We start from the raw sequence: 18,906 nt of genomic DNA, 5'->3' as shown, positions 1-18,906 counted from the left end.
ACTGAATATAGTGATACACTTTCTTTTTTTAAAGATTTTATTTATTTAATTTTTAGAGAAGGGGAAGGGAGGGAGAAAGAGTGGGAGAGAAACACTGATGTGTGGGAGGGACTTTGATCCATTGCCCCTTGTACACCCACCAGGACCTGGTCCACAACCCAGACATGTGCCCTGACCAGGAATCGAACCAGTGACCTTCTGATCTGCAGGATGACACTCAACCCACTGAACCATACCAGTCAGGACTGGTACATTATTTTCTTGTCTGCTCATATCCTATATAAAAGCAAACACATCTTTACAGTGGAATGTTGGAATATACCAATATAAAAGACTAATAATTTATACCTGTTTGGATTTCAGCACTAAAACTTTCCTATTGGGTGAGGTCTTTTGAGAAGAAGTCACTATGTTGTATGAGGTATTTATGTGAGAAAGGAGCCAATGGAGGTAGGGAGAGCTGCCTGGAGACCACAGGGTACTTTACAGCCTATGCAAAAAGAGAGGAAAAGAAGAAGCATTGAACTGAAAGAATTTTAGACAACAGTCCAACTGCAAGAAACATCCATCCAGGCCAACGGGAAGTCCTGAGGCCAGAGCTTCCCATTAGAGGAGTTCCCCGTCTCACTGGGAGGTGCCCACCTCAGTTCTTCTCTCATGCTCAGTCACCAGCTAGGAGCGAACTGAGGAAAACAGCCTTCAGGGAGCAAGTACAGAGAGACTACAGAGGACATCTACACTCAGTATCTGATAAAAACGTCACTGTTTTCAACTTTGTTCGTACTGAATCTGCTCCAAACTATCTTTACGCCTCCTACTCATTCAATGTGTTCTATTATGCCAGCCAGTTTCTGTCTTCTGTCCCATCACCAGTCCTGGACACGTTGGTCAGCTATTTCAACTATGTCTCAATGAATTAGGTTTCCCCTCATTGTCTCCTGAGAACACCTACTGATTCCAAACTGAGTAGATCTAAGAATTCCCTTTCTAAATTCTTGCTATGCTCAAGGTTTCTGGAGAGTGCCATGTAACTCTTTTAATCTGGGATCACAAGAAAGTAATATAATCCAGATTCATTAAGATGACTGATTTTGGGGTTAGATCTAAGTAGAGTTTCAATCCTGGCTCCATAATTTACTACCTGTGTTAATTTGGGTAAATTGTACAACCTTTTAAGCCTAATCTGAAAAGTAAAGATAATGGTATTTCCTTACAATAATGTGAATATGGCATGTAGTAGTTGCTTCATGAATGATAGGTATATCATTAATAATTTTAGCTAGGATTTAGGATTTTTCTGCACATTTCCACATTTTTTTGACTCCTTATTTTATTCTCACTGGAATTCAAACCTAGTTCCACTTTTTCCAACTGACATAATCTTGGGTTTGCCTCTCCTACATTATTGTGATTCAGCATTTTTTGAGAACCTACTATGTTCCAGGAACTGTTTTTCACAATGGGTTTTTAGTAAAGTCAAACAGACCAAGTCTACCTATGCTTTTCACTCTTTACCTGCATGAGTCAGCAAAGACCATTCCTGCTGTACCATGCAAAGAAATGCTTCCTGTTTACCTTGGCTTGTGAAACCCCGCCCATCCTTTAAGCTCTAACATGAATGCACTGTCTGTCTTTCAATCCTCTTTGACATGTATCCCTCCAGATATAATCAGCTTTCTTTTTTTTCCTGAAACACAGTCAAATATTTTATTTATTTATTTATTTGCAATTCATCTTATACCATATTGTATCTTCTCATCTCACTCATAAGGTTTTGAGGTCCTGGAGGACACAGACTTGTTGCATGCATATTTATATTCTACAGGATACTGAGCACACTGCTTTACTCAATAAGCATATGTTAAAGGAATAAATTAGTTGCAGTCTCCCTGTTTTCAAAAGTGATTACTCATCACTAAGGTACACCAATAAAGTAATAAACTCTGTATCCTGTCTGAGTACTCTTTAAGAATACAAAGTAATTGCTATGTGTGCAACTAATTTTTCTTTCTCTCTCACCTAGTTATTCTGTTAAGGGAGCCACACCTCTGAGACAGGCACAGGGCATGGGGGTTCCAAGCCATGAAGACACAATCCTTTCTCTGCAGATGTTTACTGTCTTAGAGACTGATTATAATGTTAGTTAAAATGAATTTTAGCTAGGAATTTGCATGAAAAAGATACCCCAAATAGAAAATTGCTAAGTGAGATATGGGTTCATATTTTTGTGGAATATTCTTTATGAACCCTTAAAAAACTCAGGTAGTTTCCATCCTAATAGCTCCCTGAACTTTAGCATAGTAAATATAATGATAGGTTTTTTGAGGAAGTTTCAAAATTATAAAAATCTTCTAGAAATAGTTTGTTTATTTCTCTTAAAGCTGTTTAGGCTGCCTAACATCAAATTTGTTTGATTGGGAGTGGAATTTTGAATCATAAGCAAGTATAAATTACAATATTGTAAATAATATTTGCTTAGTGAAAAATGTTTTAAAAATGTGATGAAAGGGGATTCAGTGTTTTCTTTTTCTTTTTAAAAAAGATTTGCAATGCGTTCTGTCTGCATTAAGAAGTGTGATTCTTGTTTTAAGCCCACGTAGTTGGTGCCATGTGTATGTTGGCTGAATAATGACAGTTGAGGAGGCCACTTGCCTGTGAAGTTTTATGAAATAAGGATTTTTAAAATGTAGCTTTGGAAAGAAAAGGCAATTAAATGTAGGAGTGCATGCTACTCTGGGGAATTTAAAATGTTTAAGTGGGCAACATGAGCATATTTTTAGAGAGTTAATTTAATTACACAATATAATAATAATGGGGAGTTCAGTGATATATAACTTTTACATATCGATTATATTTCTAGGTTTTATTTCCTGTTAGCATTCTGCTCTAGTTCAACTGAGACAGGAAAACCGGTACAGTACATTCATTATGATTAGAAAGGACTCTTTTACCATTAGACCATGCTGTATTGATAGTTTTAATAGCCCGACAAGAGACCCAGTCATCATTACTTGGAGGGAAATACTTAAATCATCTGAAGATGGTTATTCTGTTGTGAAGGAAAGTTTGAGATGACTGTTCAAGAGTCTAAGTCTTACTCCTCAAGTGGCAAAGAATGGTTTTGCTGCAGAATTGAGAGTTCCCACCCTCAGGGTGGGTGAGTGATGCAGGGAAATGTATAGGAGGAGGGCTTGCGAAAGACACTCCAAGAGTAAAGCTGATGAGTTCTAAAGGGAATTCTAATCAGGTCCTCAGACTGAGGCACAAATGCTTATATTTTAGGGACCTATACAAGTACCCAGAAGTTAAAGAGGAAGAAGGACAAGAAAGAGCAAAGAGTACAAAGTATGCTAGAAAAATATGTCAGGAGAAGTACAAAACTCTATGGCTTGTCCAGCTTAACATTTGTTGAGTTATAAATAAAATATTAATTTTTGGAATAACTTTGGTGATGACTGAATTTCTTTGCAACATTTCTTTAGTGATGATTAATGAAGCCTGAGTATTGTATTTCATTAAAATTCCATAATTCTAGGGAACAATTTTAGTAACAATGGAAATTCCTCCTTGCATTTTGAACTGGCTGCCACCATTCAGTTCTAGATGAAGTGAGTCCATATGTGGTTGATATGATTCTCTTATAGAAAAGACACCATGGCAGGGGAAAATGGGGATGGGCAGAGACTCGACATGGGGTGAACACACAATACGATGTACAGATGAGGTGTTGTAGAATTGTGCACCTGAAACCTGTATAATTTTGTTATCCAATGTCACCCCAAGAAATTCAATTAAAAAACCTAGTAAGAAATGAGTTACTGGAGAGTGTGAATTTGTAATGAGAACTAATTTAATATGTGAGTCATAAAAAGATTTCCCCCATAACCAAGCTATTATTTATGTTTAAACTTTTGCTGCTTATAATCCACTGTGCCATAGTTAAAACAATTTTATACAGCTTGAAATATCTTTTTGAAAGTTTACTTATATTTTACACACAAATTTGAAATCATCCAGGCTTACCTATCGTTACTTGGAATATTTCATATTGATTATGTGTCTCCCTTTTGCACTGATAGTGTTCCACAATATTATAATAATTGTTGTCAAGGTGAGGTAGACTCCTAAATTAGTATTTTTCTCCATTACTTTAAATATTTATATCAATCACATGTTTTAGTTATATATGGACATGTGGCTACAGCCAGACTCTAAAAGAAATAGACAGGAAATAAGAATTATTAGTTCAATATAATACTGATAGCACTCATATCATGGGTATTATTTTTCAGACCATGTTGTAAGTGCTTTACATTTATTAATTCATGTAAGCTTCAGAATAACTGTATTAAATTGAGATTGTTATTGCCTATACTTATGAGTGAGAAAAGTGAGGAACAGAGAGGTTAAAATTTTTTTTCCTAAGTAAACATGGCCAGAAGGGGTCAGAGCTGGGATTTGAAGCCAAGCAGCCTGACCGCTGGGTCTCCCTCCTCTTCATTTCTGTATCCAAACTATTCTTGGTTAAGCCAGTGTTAGAGTAAGTAGCTATGTTACTCCATTGCTGTATTTTAATATGACTATTTATTAACGCGGGCATTCTCTTGTACTAGATTATGGATTTGTAAGTACAAGAACCATGTTTTATTAACTCTGTTATACACAGTGCTTAACAAAATTTTTATTACTCTGAATTACAGCATATTATTGCCCTGAGATAGTCTGTCCAGGAGATTTCTATTTTGAAGTCATTGGTTTTAGATTTTAAAAAATAAAAAAATGTAATTGTTACCTGTACAAAGAATATTATATTTATGATGTTTTTATTTCTTAACTTTTTTAAAGAATAAAATAGCATGAATGAATCAAGCTATTTTTGATTGATATAGGATAATTTTAGAATCACATTATTTGGTTGAAACTCTTTTCTTTCTCTTTTTAAGAAAATACTCTTTTTCTACAGGGTGCTGCTTTAATTAGAATGCTGGCTAATTTTATGGGCCATTCCGTGTTTCAGAGGGGTTTGCAGGTAAGTAATATGCTTCCTATTCTCTCTTACTTTTTTCCTGGTCTTTATATTTATTTTAAAGATTTTTTTACAGCTTGGAAAATTCCTAATACAAAATTGCTGAATTTTATGGAAAACTTTAGGATGAGTGAGGTAAGCAGTATCCTTCACTATGACAAATGAAAAAGGTAAGGTGCCGTACCAACTGATAAAACTCAAACTGTGTACCTCTTAGAGTCTTTTTAATATACAACTTTAAAATTGAAGTAAGCTTCAAATCTATCAGATCATAAAATATCTACAAAATATTTTTTGAGTCAGCTTCCTTTTTCTTCCATTTAAAATTTTATATAAAGTGAAAACAAAGTATGTTAACCTTACCAAAATATGTATTTAAGAAAAATCTTAATGCCTTTTTTCAGATATGTGCCTTTCATGTTGTTGTCTTATTGTTAATATACATATGCTGTTATTTGTTCCAAAGCTATTTAAATGTTTTTAAATTAGAAAATTCAATGTTTTACATAAAGGAGAAAAGGAAACAGTTTTATCATATATATTTAGAGTATGAAGTATGGAATCTGAGAGTGCATTCTTTGAAAAGAAGGACTGTTAACTCTAGAAAGCAAATACAAATATAGAAAAATAGAACTTTAATACCATTGAATCTCTTGAAGTAAATCATGTTCCTAGCAGCTGTGATTGATGAATTATTTATGATGCATTCTGCTACTTAGAAGTGTCCTTTAAAGCAAATTGATGTTCACCTGAAATACAATTATGCTAAGACAGAGAGAACAATCAATCTTATCTGTTCTTACTAAGCTTTTCATTTTGAAATTTAAATAAACTACATATAAGATCAGGTCATATTTTAGTAGTATAATTCTATCTTTACTGAAAATAAACTAAAAAGTAAAATACAAAGCAAGAGTTAAATATGTTATGACAAAGCTTTATTTACTTAATACAACACAGAAAAAATATCAATTTCTTGACAAATAATTTTTAGAAAATATTTTTTACAGATTTGTTCCAGCAGAAGTTGTAATTTACTTTCATCAGCTCTTTCTATCAGGGACACCTTCAGAATACCTTAGTCCCACTGCACCTGATGGTCTGCTGCTAAATTCTCTATTCCAATTGCAGAGTTGGAAAAATCTTTTTTCTTTAGGAGTGCCCTCCATGAATATCAACTTTCTGCAGTCATGTCCTTCCTTATCCCCACTCCTTTGTTTTTCCCACTGAAGTTGTAGCATAACAGTTCCAGACAACACCTAAGCTTTCATAAAGGCAACACAAATTTAATATGATTTCCTGGTAGCAAGTTGATGTGAAATAATTTTCTGTATACAATTTTTATTATTTTTTTCTCATCTGCATGTATAGATGTGCTTGGCAGATTGAATAACTATAGATATATTATTTGTATAGAAAAGATTCTTGTTTTGCAACATTTTTCTTTATCCTTTCGTGCTTTTATGATATGCAAAATACATCAATTTTTAATTCACCCAATTCTACTGACCCAGTCTGTTCAATTTTATCTGAAACAAACTATTCACCCTCTGTGTCCCATATATTAAACTTTCATTTGAAGCTTGTGTTAATGTGTGCCTTTATGATCTGATACTTGATTTGGTTAATTTTCAGCTGAGGAACTATATGCTTGTCAACATTGCATTTCATTTGCCTTCTGACATCTCATTGATCAGATAGATCTGTATCATTCAGTACTTCCTTGCAGCTTTATTTATACTCATCACTCAAACTGATTTAGTGTATCATCAGCAGTTTGGATTAGTTTACAGTACTCCCTATGTCTAGGTGATAAATTATCATCTCTTGTGCATGAAGATGTATGGTATACATTTTGGAAATGACCTCCTGAACAGACACTTTATGTCATGGTGCTGAGTGGTCACAGAGTTGATATTAATGTATTTCCCATCCACAGGCTCTAGGGAGTCTTGGTTTTATAGTCTTGTTGAAAGAGCTAATCTGGACTGTCAGTGCTTACCTCTGCTGGAAAATCTATTAATTGTTTTTACATTAACCATGGCTATTTCTATGTTGACAAATGGAAGTTCATATCTGCAGACAGACCCAGGGTTAAATTTACAGGTGGAGGCAATCCCAAATTGCAAACATTATGTTTTTTATACATTTTCTCCTGTTCTTTTTTCCTCCTTCTCACCCTCTTTCCTTCCTTTTCTTTTCCTTTATACCTGCTCTTCTTTCTCATCCTTCTCCCCCTTACTTCACCTTCACTCCTTTTTTCCCTTTCTCCTTCTTCTTGTTCTTCATAGTTGGTCTTTAGCTCTCATGTTTTGTGTAGGAACAATAATAAATGTGTTTTCTTCTAAAATTTGGATTATCTTACAATTTTTATATATATTTTTGACTCAGGCTCTTTTAGAAACACATATATTTGTCAGTAAGAAGGGGCTCAAGACTATATGAAAAGGTTCACTCCTAATAGCCATATTAGACTTTCTAATTGCTGACTCAATGGATAGAAAACAGTTTCATACTGAATAATCACAATGTTCCTTAGCCTGATAATCTTGATACATTTTTGTCTAATCCCCCTTACTTCTTGAATGGTTCCCCATAAGTCTTGCATAGTTCCCTTTAAGATTGAGAACAAGACAGGGACATCTGCTTTTAACTTTCTTACTCAACATAGTACTGGAAGTCCTAGCCACAGCATTCAGACAAGAAGAAATAAAAGGCATCCAAATTGGAAAGGAAGGAGTAAAGCCGTCATTATTTGCAGATGACATGATACTGTATGTAGGGAATGCCAAAGACTCCACCAAGAAACTACTAGAACTGATAAATGAATCCAGCAAAGTAGCAAGATAAAAATTAATATCCAGAAATCAGTTGCATTTTTATATACCAATAATGAACCAACAGAATGGGAAATGAAGAAAACAATCCCATTTATGATTGTTGCAAAAAGAATAAAACGCTTAGGAATAAGCCTAACCAAGGATGCAAAAGCAAAAGACCTGTACTTGGGAGATTATAAGACACTGAAGAAAGAAGTTGAAGAATATACAAATAAATGGAAGCACATACTGTGTTCATGGATAGGAAGAATTAACATCATTAAAATGTCCATGCTACCCAAAGTAATCTATAGATTCAATGAAATTTCTATAAGACTCCAATGACATATTTCAAGAACTAGAACAAATATTTCAAAAATTTATATGGAAACAACAAAAAAGGCCCAGCACAGCAATAGCAATCTTGAGAAAGAAGAATGAATTGGAGGAATCACACTACCTAATATCAAACTATACCATAAGGCCATAGTGATCAAGACAGCATGGTACTGGCATAAAAACAGATCAATGGAAGAGAATATAGAGCACAGAAATAAACCCACACCTTTATAGTCAATTAACATTCAACAGAAGAAGCAAGCATATATAATGGTCTAAAGATAGTTTATTCAATAAATGGTGTTGGGAAAATTAGACAGAAATGTTCAGAAAATGAACTAGACCACCTTCTTACACCACACAAGAATAAATTCAAAATGGATCAAAGACTTAAATATTAGACCCCAAACCATAAAAACTGTAGAAGAAAACATAGGCAGAAAAATCTCAGACATTGTTCATAGCAACACTTTATCTGACATATCTCTCCAGCAAGGGAATCAAAAGAAAAAATAAACACATGAGACTACATCAAACTAAAAAGTTTTTGCACAGAAAAGGAAATCATCCACCAAATAAAAAGACAACCCAAAGAATGGGAGAATACATTTGCCAAAACATCTAAAAAGGGGTTAATATCCAAAATTTATACAGAACTTACAAAACTTAACATCAAAAAACTAAACAACCCAATTAAAAAATGGGCTAAGGACTGAATAGACACTTATCCAAAGAGGACATACACATGGCCAATAGATAAAGATTCTTGACACCACTAATCATCAAAGAAATGCAAATTAAAATAACAGTGCAAGTATCATCTCACACTTGTTAGAATGGCTATCATTATAAATCAACAATAAGTGCTGGTGAGAATGTGGAGAAAGGGGAATACTCTTGCACTGTTGGTGCGAATGCAGGCTGGCGTAGCCACTGTGCAAAGCAGTATGGAGATACCTCAAAAAATTAAAAGTGGATCTGCCTTTTGACCCAGTGGTCCCATTTTTGGAAATATATCCAAAGGAACCTAAAACATTAATTTGAAAGAGCATAAGTACCCCTGTGTTCATTACAACATTATTTACAATCACCAATATATGGAAGCAGCACAAGTGTCCATCAGTGTATGAGTGGATAAAACAAGTATGGGAAACTTACACAATGGAATACTTCTGGGATGTAAAGAAAGAAGAAAATTTTACCCTTTGCAACAGTATGGATGGACCTGGAGAACATTATGCTAAGTGAAATAAGCCAGCCAGAGAAAGACAAATACCATGTGATTTTACTCACATGTGGAATCTAATGAACAAACTGAACTAACAAGCAAAACAGAGACAAACTCATAGATGGAGAGCAGATGACAGCTAGCAGGGGGCAGGTTAGAAGGTGGAGGGATTGAGCAAAAAGGAAAAAAGACTCATGGACATGGACAACAGTGTGATGACTGCTGGGGGTTTGTATAAGGGGACTAATGGGTAATGGAAAAATACAGAAAAAATTAAATAAAAAATAAATAGTCTCAAACATTTTTATATTAAATTTAATTTATTTAAAACCTCATCTGAGGGTATGCTTATTGATTTTATGGGGGTAGTTAGACATCGATGTGAGATGGACACATCTATCAGGTGCCTCCCATACAGGCCCTGACTGGGAATCAAACCTACAATGTAGGTATGTGCCCTGACTGGGGATCGAAACTGCATCCTTTTGATGCATGGGATGATGCTCCACCCAACTGAACCACCTTGGCCAGGGCTACTGAAACATTGTTTTAAAAATAATATATATGTATATAGAAGTTTTTTCCCAGATACCATCAATAAGTTAGCTTTCAGTTTGATGTATAAATTGAAAGTAAAGCATAGAGCCTACCAAGCTTGAGTCTTTGTTTGATTGTGTATGCCACTTGTAAATAGTGTTTTTTAAAAGACATAGATATGTTTACATTTTTGCAAACTGTTCATTTCTACTAATTAAATAATCCATCTCACAAAATAATAGAAGGCATATTTTTGGAAGCATGAGGCCATGGAATGAGTGGGGAGAAGTAATTCTAATTTCTGTTTCTAATTAATGGCAGATTTTCCACAAACCTTTCTTGACCTCATACTTTATAATTATAAAATGCAATAGTTGGATTAAATACTTCCTAAGATTTTTTTCACCTTCTGTACTCTCTGAGTCTAAGATTTATTTAATGTATTTTGCTAGTTAGATAATTTGGGTTTGATACTTCAATTTTTGAAAGTTGTTTTAATTTGATGAGAAAGTTTGTAGCCTACATGTGCAAAAGGGGATAACTCCCTGTTCTTGAATCTTCAGTAGATCATTGAATATTAAGGCTATATGGCATTCAATGTATATATAGCTGACCCTTGAACAACATGGTTTGAACTGTGGACATTTGTTTATATGCAGAATAAAAATAAATAAATACCTGTGCTTTTTTTGATCCATGATTGGTAGTCCTAGATTCATAGGGTTGACTGTATACATTCATCTACTCATGTACCATATACAGGGGAATGCATCTGTAGAATTTGGTATTCATGGGGGTTCTGGACCCACCCCCATGGTTACTGAGAGATAACTAAGTTTTGGGTGAGTCAAAAGTTACATGTAGATTTTGATTGCAAGGGAGTTGGTGTCCCTAGCCATCACATTGTTCAAGGATCATCTATAGCACTAAAACTAGTCCAACCAAACCAGTATTTATTGTAACTGAGAGTTTTTGCTGGTAATATGTTTCTTCTGCTAGTTTTAAGAAACAATTTATGTTTACTTTGCTTTTTAATTACCATTCTTATTTTTTTACACTTTCATAATTTTCTCTAGATACTTTATAATCAGGGGTGTCCATCCTGCTGTCTGCAGGTGGTATGCAGCCCAGGATGACTAAAAATGTGACCCAACACAAAATTGTAAATTTACTTAAATCCTCTATTTTGCTCATCAGTTTTCATTAGTGTTTGTGTATTTAATATGTGGCCCAAGACAACTCTTCTTCCTCCACTGTGACCCAGAGACACCAAAAGTTTGGACACCCCTGATGGTTATTTTCTATGCCATTTTCTAAGGTCTTACTTTCTGATATTTCATAATAATTTTCAGTATGTGCAATATGTTGTCTTTACTAGGGTAAGAATTTCTGTTTGTGTTCCTGAAATCTGCTGAAATTGACTCTGCTTGTGGGCCTGACTGCATCACGGTGGTTGGAGGTGGGGCTGGAGGAGAACTGGTCTCCCCTTGATGAGTGTCATCTCAGGGGCTTTAAATGAGGGGTAACTGATTTTTTCAGAGATAGGAAGAGAAACCAAGGGAAACTCAGTGGAATTTAAAGTTTAAATGTTCCCATTCCAAGTCTCAGTGTCCCACATTTTCTGAACCAACAAATGCTCTAAGAATAAAGCCATGACATTTATTGGAGTTGTGATTTTACTATTCAGAATGTCAGACCTTAGCTCACTTTTCAGTTATATTGATTCTAAGGCTCAATACGATACAAGAGACAATACAAGAGAAAATCTGATTCCTTAATGATACCTTCAGCTGAGAATTTAAAGCACTGAGATTATAGTTTTCTTTTGGTAATCTCTCCTGTCTAGTCAGAAATAACCTTTCTTGTTATAGATTTTATAATTCTCCATTCTCCTGTAATGTTCCATGGAAACGCTAATTTGCTTTCCCAAAGCCTGTTCTTCAATCTAGGCAACTATAAACAATAATTTAATAATCTGTCTTGGCCTTGAAAACCAAAAAGTGCCAGGACTTTATTACCCATTATCAATGCTATTGCCTCATTTAAATCTAATCGAGACAGGTAAACAATTGTAGATTTCCATTTTTGAAGGTCTGTTTCCTGAAATATAACACTTCTGGATATATAACACAGTAGATCAATCAAAAACTATTCTAGGTATATAGAGCAGAAAGGTGTCAAGGAACATGTATAAAGGACACATGGACAAAGCCAAAGTGGGATAGGATCAAGTGTGGGAAGTAGGGATGGCTGGGGGGGAGTGGTGTGGGGAAAATGGAGACAACTGAACTTGAACAACAATAAAAATAAAGGAAAAAAAAAACACTTGGGAGGACTATAGAAGTCAAAGTCAAGAAAACCACTGCTACACTTGAGAAAATCAAGCAATTTAAGTATCACAGGGAACTGATATCTGTCGGTTCTCTGCAGGGCAGCTGGGAGCCATTGGTTGGTGGTTGCTTACCTTGGTCTCTGCCAACGCCTACATTCCTGCTCATTGTTATTTGAGCAATGGCCACTCCTTCTTTTGTCATGCTTTGCATAGTTCTATGTGTGCTTTTCATGCAGAATTTAGGCATGGACCTAACTATCAAAGGATTCCAGTAAATGAAACTTCCAGACTATTTAATGCACGGAAGTGTAGAATGCAGCTGCAATGGTGACAGACTGGTAACAGGCAATCTGGTACACTTAATCTATCAATTTCCCCGTTCTGTTGATTAACTTGCATTATTTTTGTAGGTTGTCATATTAACATGTTAAGATTTAAAATATATTAATGCCTTTATTTATCTCTTCCTTCATATTTTTATTAAGACCACACAATACTTCTGTAGCTAGAGCAGATATTTTCAACTGATTTTAGTAGTTTTGAAAGAATTTATGATGGAAAAAGTTGAGAAAATCAAACAATCAATGACCATAATTCACTTATTTTCTAACTGTACTTCAGTTGCCTGTGGACTATAATCGCAGTTTGCTCTAAATGAATGAATTGATTTAGTAGTGTCAGGATGAATAAGCACCAGTAATATGTCTAAAATTTTTAAATTTCTAAAGTTATTACTCTTCTAAAATAAGGAACCAAAGAAGAAAAATAGGGGAACTTGCCATTGTGAATAACTATTCTGTTTTGTGTTTTTTTTTATTAAGAATTCAAAGATGTGGTTTGTATAATTGCAACTGTTGGCTCCTCATTCTGCTTTCCTTGCCTCCAGGTGATCGAATCCTCATGGAATATGGCAAAGGCAGGGAGAAAAATCTAAGCAGCAGTTTGCCTAAGTTGCTTTTAATTTAAGACCAGTTATACATAGGACATCTGGAGAGTAAGCTTCTATGTTTTTCCTAGTCCAGGATTTTCTTCTGGCAATTATTCCAGTGAGTAAAGATGCCTGAGAAGATAAATGCATGGCACATTACCTGTAGGGACTTAGAGTCGGTGTGTGATGCAATAGGCAGCTCAGCAGGAACCTTTAACTTCCACTTGTATGCAGGCTCAAGTTACCCTTTTTATACATTATGTAATTCTTAGGTTTATCACTTCCTATTTGTCTGTGGCATAAATATTTCCAAATTCCTTCCCAGGTCATCCTAAAAAAAAAACAAAAACAAACAACAAGATCACTTGGAAGGGGTGAGGGCTCCACATCTGTTTAATTATACAGTATTTTGAATGTGATTATCTTATTATAATGTCCCAAGTGTAAGTAGATTCCTTCCTGACAGGACACTGGGGTGAAGTACATGCAGTGAAACCTCATTTCCATTCTCTTTTCCACTTGGGCAATCTTGAATGCCCAATGTTGTTATTGACTATTGACTTTCATTTCCTATATGGTTCCCAGAATAGAAATATACTGCAATTTTGCTCTTCTTATATTTTTTCTGTCTTTAGAAGTTCTTGGTTATTTTACACATCCCTCTGAAGTCTCCCTTGCTTGCATGAATAAATGCTTCCTTTAAATTCCTCCTTCAATAAAAACTGTTCATTCCAAAGCATCTTTCAGCAATTCTTATACCTTTCATATCTGAGGGCTCTTATTTTTTAAGTGCATATACATTAAAAAAAAGTTCACCCATATGTAGCAATGCTTATGCATATGATCCATAACCAGAATCTACTTCTTTTATATAATTTAAAAGTTCCTTTAGCCCAAATCCTCATTCTACATAAGTATTATAGGCTTATTTTTAAAGTAATTCTTGTAGTGACTCTTTTAGATAGAATTTTGTACATGACTTTGACCTTTTATTTCATTTTTACTTGTTTTAATTTCCCTAGTTACATTTTTTTCTGATTTTCTGGAAATAAAAGGATAAAACTACATGAAATCCCCAGAATATATTAATAGGCTCAGTTGCTATTAAAATAATTAGTACATAGTACTATTGCTTTTTCTTTTCAAATAAAGCAATACTGCTGAATGATTTGAGCCTTGCAGTACCATTATTCATGTTGTTCTGACTCAATACCAGGGAACTGAAATTATGAAGAAAGTTCATTGTTAAGCTTGATAGAAACTCAAGTCCTGAAATCCATGTCAGAAAATGAGTCACCTTCCTGCTCAACCAGTGGGGGTAATTCAATATCATCTAAAATATGGTTGAATAAAGAAAGATTTCTCTTGATTAGTATTTAACTGCTCTTTTCCATAAGGTAACCTACAACAAGATGTTTGGCTCCAATTATCAGAGTGGAAATTGCTTATGCAAATCAATGTAAGGCAATGAGGTGTGGATAAAAAGCAAAAGGGAAATATCATTATTATTGGTTTGTGCTCATAAAATTCTAATAGCCTGAAGGTAATGACAGACACAAAGCCGCAGGGGTTATTAGTAGCAACAACATATTCAATAACTTGTGTTCCAATGAGAAGTTATATGTTAACATGTGTACACAGGATTTTTATTTGACAACTGCTGGCTTACATTTGTGAGAGAGTGCTTGCTCCCTTGCATGGAAGTTTCCAGATAAATGAAAAGTCAGAAAATAATAGAGGAACAGAGACAGTGTGTCAAAGTTAATTTCCCTTCTGAAGAGATAGTATTGTTTTCATCCAGATGGTAGCTGAATCATGCTTAATATAAAATGAATGACCGTAGGCAGTTTTTGCTCAAATTTCCCCATGTTTCACTTAAATCACTGTGTAATTTTAGATGTGCTATAGGTAGAAAAGGTTAATACTTCAGAATAATTTGCTGTAATCACTCAATACCATATGAGAATTATATTTGACATAATTAGCATTTACTTCATTTAAAACCTAACTACACAGCTAAAATTAATGAGCTTGTTATAGAGGGAAAAGTACTAATTTTAAGACAAGAGTTCATGGATTTGAGAATTAAGAATGTTATCTCTAATAAAAAACAAGTACTTATAAATATTAAAGAAGAAACTATTCACATTTCTGAATTAGAGAAATTACTTTTATTCATGAGTTTTGATTAATTTGTCTATGTACATCCACAGATTGAATCCTTATCATTTTGCCTTTGAATTAAGTGTTAACTGACCACTCAGACTACATAGCATTAACTAAAAAGTCTTTATTCTTTTTTTTAAAGGATTTTATTTATTTATTTTTAGAGAGGAGAAGGGAGCAAGAAAGAGAGGGAGAGAAACATCAATGTGTAGTTGCCTCCCATGTACCCTCAATGGGGAACTGGCCTGCAACTCAGACATGTGCCTCAGACCGGGAATCGAACTGATGACCCTTTGATTCACAGGCTGGCCCTCAATCTACTGAGCTACACCAGCCAGAACTAAAAAGTCTTTATTCTTAAAGATTCATATCTCTATTTGGTCATTCTGCAGGTATTTACCCATCTCATGGGAAACTTTATAAATTTGTATTTTCTGGTTTTCCGTTACCTGTTTGGTAAGGGCTCAATATACACATTTTAGCTAATAGAGTTGGTACTATAAAATGATGTTTTTGATAACTTTATTTAAAATGTATCTGTGAAATCATTAAGTGCATTAGCTGATGTGTGGATGTAGTTGCATGTTGGTGTGTGAGTAAATGCACACTGATCTTTCAGCACACATACATGTGGGCACACCTGTCAGCAAAGTGTCTCTCATTGTTTGCAGACGCTCCCACTTGGTTAGATTGCTAGTTCCAAAGTACAGTAAACTTGCTTTAGAGGCATTTATTCATAACTGATTTAGCTCCTGCATCAGCATTTTTCTTTTTTAATTTATTTTTCACCTCTTTTACGTTTTTTTCCCAGAACATTCATGTAATAGCATAGAACTACATACTTGGCAATATTACAAGTTTTGACACACACAAACTTTCTAGGCTGAGAGGATTTTTTTCTCCCTTGTTACTCATATTTTCATAGTTGCTTGATAATTTTATTACTTAATTTAACATGAGTACGGTAGATCAGTTGGTTGGAACATCATCTCATAGACTGAAAGGTAGCAGGTTGGATTCCCAGGCAGGGCATATACCCAGATTGCATGTTCGATCCCAGGTTGGTGTGCATAAAAAAAGGCAACTAATTGAGTTTCTTTCTCACGTAGATTTTTCTCTCTCTCTAAAAGCAATGACAAAATGTCCTTGGGTGAGGAAAAAAAATAGCATAGATATACTTTAATATATTTAATCTTTTTCTTGTTTGTGAACACCTAGAATGTCTTTTAATTTTTGTTAAAAAACATTATAATGATCTTTAAATTATAGACTTTCTCATTATATTTTGATTATCTCTTCATATACATTTCTGGAAGCATATTATCATTTTTTTCTTTTAAAATGTGAAGCCAATATTTAATGGTAGAAATAAAACTTAAAAGTTCTCTTTTTATAGTATACTAAGCAAACAACATTGAGACTAACCAATTTTAAAAGTAAATTTACTAATTTACTAAATAAAAATTACCCTGCTATTTCAGTGTATATATTTTCATTAAAATGAGGTTGAAATATTTTCATATATTACCTTGCATTTTACTTATACTTTTCTGAGATATTTATTCATGTTTTACCCATTTAAAATTGAAGTTTTACTCATTTTCATAACTTGGTATAAATGGTTATAAAAAAATAATGTACCATGACACATTTACTACAAATTCTTTTTTCCTGTGATAGCTAAATGTCAAAATTATTAAGAAAAACCACATTATAAATTAGTTGTTTAACAGAAGTGTTGGCAAGCTCTATCTTAAGTTGTATATTTGGAACCTGTCCTGCAAAAGGTTCAAGTGTATTGCAAACTACATTTAGATCTACCTCTGTGTTCCTGACTATGGAAGACAGCACTCCATATTTTTTACAAAAAAAAAAGTGCTGTTATCAATTTGTTTATACTGTGTCTCATTTTTTTTCAGCCAGTCTCCTATATTTACCTTTATTTTTTTGCTCAAGTTTTCTCCATATGATTATTTTACAGATTGTGTTTTTCTCAAAAATAACAACTCATTTTAGTGTTGAAATCTTTTTTAGTGCTTTGTGCTGATAAACCAAAATTGTGACTTTTGCTCTTACCCTGGCTCTGCTTAAGTTTATGTCTGCAGTCCATATTGCTCACACTTCAGACGTGTTCAATTACTCATGTATTCCAGACATACCTACTGAATACCTACTCTGTGTCCAAAATCATGATGTAAGTACCAAGCATTTAGGGCATTCTGTACACAGCAAATACGAGCCCTGATCTCATGAGTCATATTATAGGACAAGTTTGACACTGAATAGGAAAAAGCAACTACATACATATTCATTAAATATGATAAATGCTAAAAAGAAAAAAAATAGGATGCTCTGAGAGAACATTTAGATGGGTGGGCAGGGCAACTTTAGTTGGGGATTTAAGCGATCCCTCTTGAGAAGTATGTATACTGAGGTCTGAAGCATGAGAAAGAGCTGGGTGAGGAGAGGAAGAAAGGAAGGAAGGCTTGTACAAGGGGCTAAAACAAAGAATGGAGCATTTTCAAGGAAAATAAAGAAACTGGTGTGGATAAATAGAGTTAGTGAAGACAAGGCAGGGGGTAGGAGAGGAGATGGGGGCTAATCAAGGAGTACCGAAGAAACCTGTGTTAAGGAGGATGGGTTTTATTCTGAGTACAGTGAGATGCTATTCAAGTTTTAAACTGGGGTATGACATGGTTCTATTTATATATAAAGCAGTATCCTGGCTACTTGTAATATTACATTGGGATTGGGGCACACAGCATACCTGTAGTGGAATCAGGTAATAAAATTGGGAAGATACTTTAATATTCAGATGAGAGATGATGAAGGCTTAGTCAGTACACATGCAGAGACATGGGTGGATTCAAAATGTTTCTGAAGGTAGAATTAAGTGGAGCTAAGGGTAGATATGATGAAGAGTGTGGTGTGAGAGGGGAGGAAGAAAATGTACTCAAGAATGATTGAGGTTTCTGCGTTGAGGGCCTGACCAAGTGCCAAAAAACTATAACAGATGGAGGTTGAGAGAATGGGAGGGACCAGTGAAAGAAACTGAGTTGGAACAGCTGGAGTGGCAGATGGAATATCAAGGGTGTGGTATCATTCATGTCAAGAAAAAAGCTTACTTAAAGAATAAGAAAATGATTGATGAGGTTAGATGCAACTAAGAGATGGAGCACGATAAAGATTTGAAAGTGTTCTGTTGGCAGCTTGAGAATTTATTGATTTCAGTGGAAGAATGAGTGGGAAACGTCTAAGTGGATAAGTGTGTGAAGAATAAAATTTAAAGAAATTACCCAAGGAAGAGGATCAGGAAAACAGAGGAGGTAGTTAGAGGGAGATAAGGGCTAAGGAAGGCTTCTGTTTTGTTTTGTTTTTAAAGATGGGACACACTTAAAAATGGTTGCACTAGTTTTAGGCTACTGGAGAAGGAGCCAAGAGAGGAAGAGTTTGATAACTGGAGAGGAAGTAAGACATACCAGGGTCATTGGTCTTTGAGAAGGTGCAAGGACTAGTTTTTGATAGGAGATA

At 34.6% G+C, this 18,906-nt stretch overlaps 1 protein-coding gene across 2 annotated transcripts in view; it reads left to right on the top strand.

Moving 5' to 3' along the window:
- TRHDE (thyrotropin releasing hormone degrading enzyme) overlaps window positions 1–18,906 on the top strand; it is a 365,898-nt gene that overhangs the window by 257,231 nt on the left and 89,761 nt on the right. For both annotated transcript variants that reach the window (XM_045829492.1, XM_045829491.1), the window contains one exon: window positions 4,964–5,029. In XM_045829492.1, the coding sequence (XP_045685448.1) occupies window positions 4,964–5,029 (66 nt within the window). The remainder of the gene's footprint in view (window positions 1–4,963; window positions 5,030–18,906) is intronic.

The sequence above is a fragment of the Phyllostomus hastatus genome, unplaced genomic scaffold (assembly GCF_019186645.2).
Source record: "Phyllostomus hastatus isolate PE091 unplaced genomic scaffold, TTU_PhHast_1.1 phas_scaffold_93, whole genome shotgun sequence".
Taxonomy (NCBI): domain Eukaryota; kingdom Metazoa; phylum Chordata; class Mammalia; order Chiroptera; family Phyllostomidae; genus Phyllostomus; species Phyllostomus hastatus.
The sequence above is the reverse complement of the archived record's forward strand: the minus strand, read 5'-3'. Positions and strand labels throughout refer to the sequence as shown.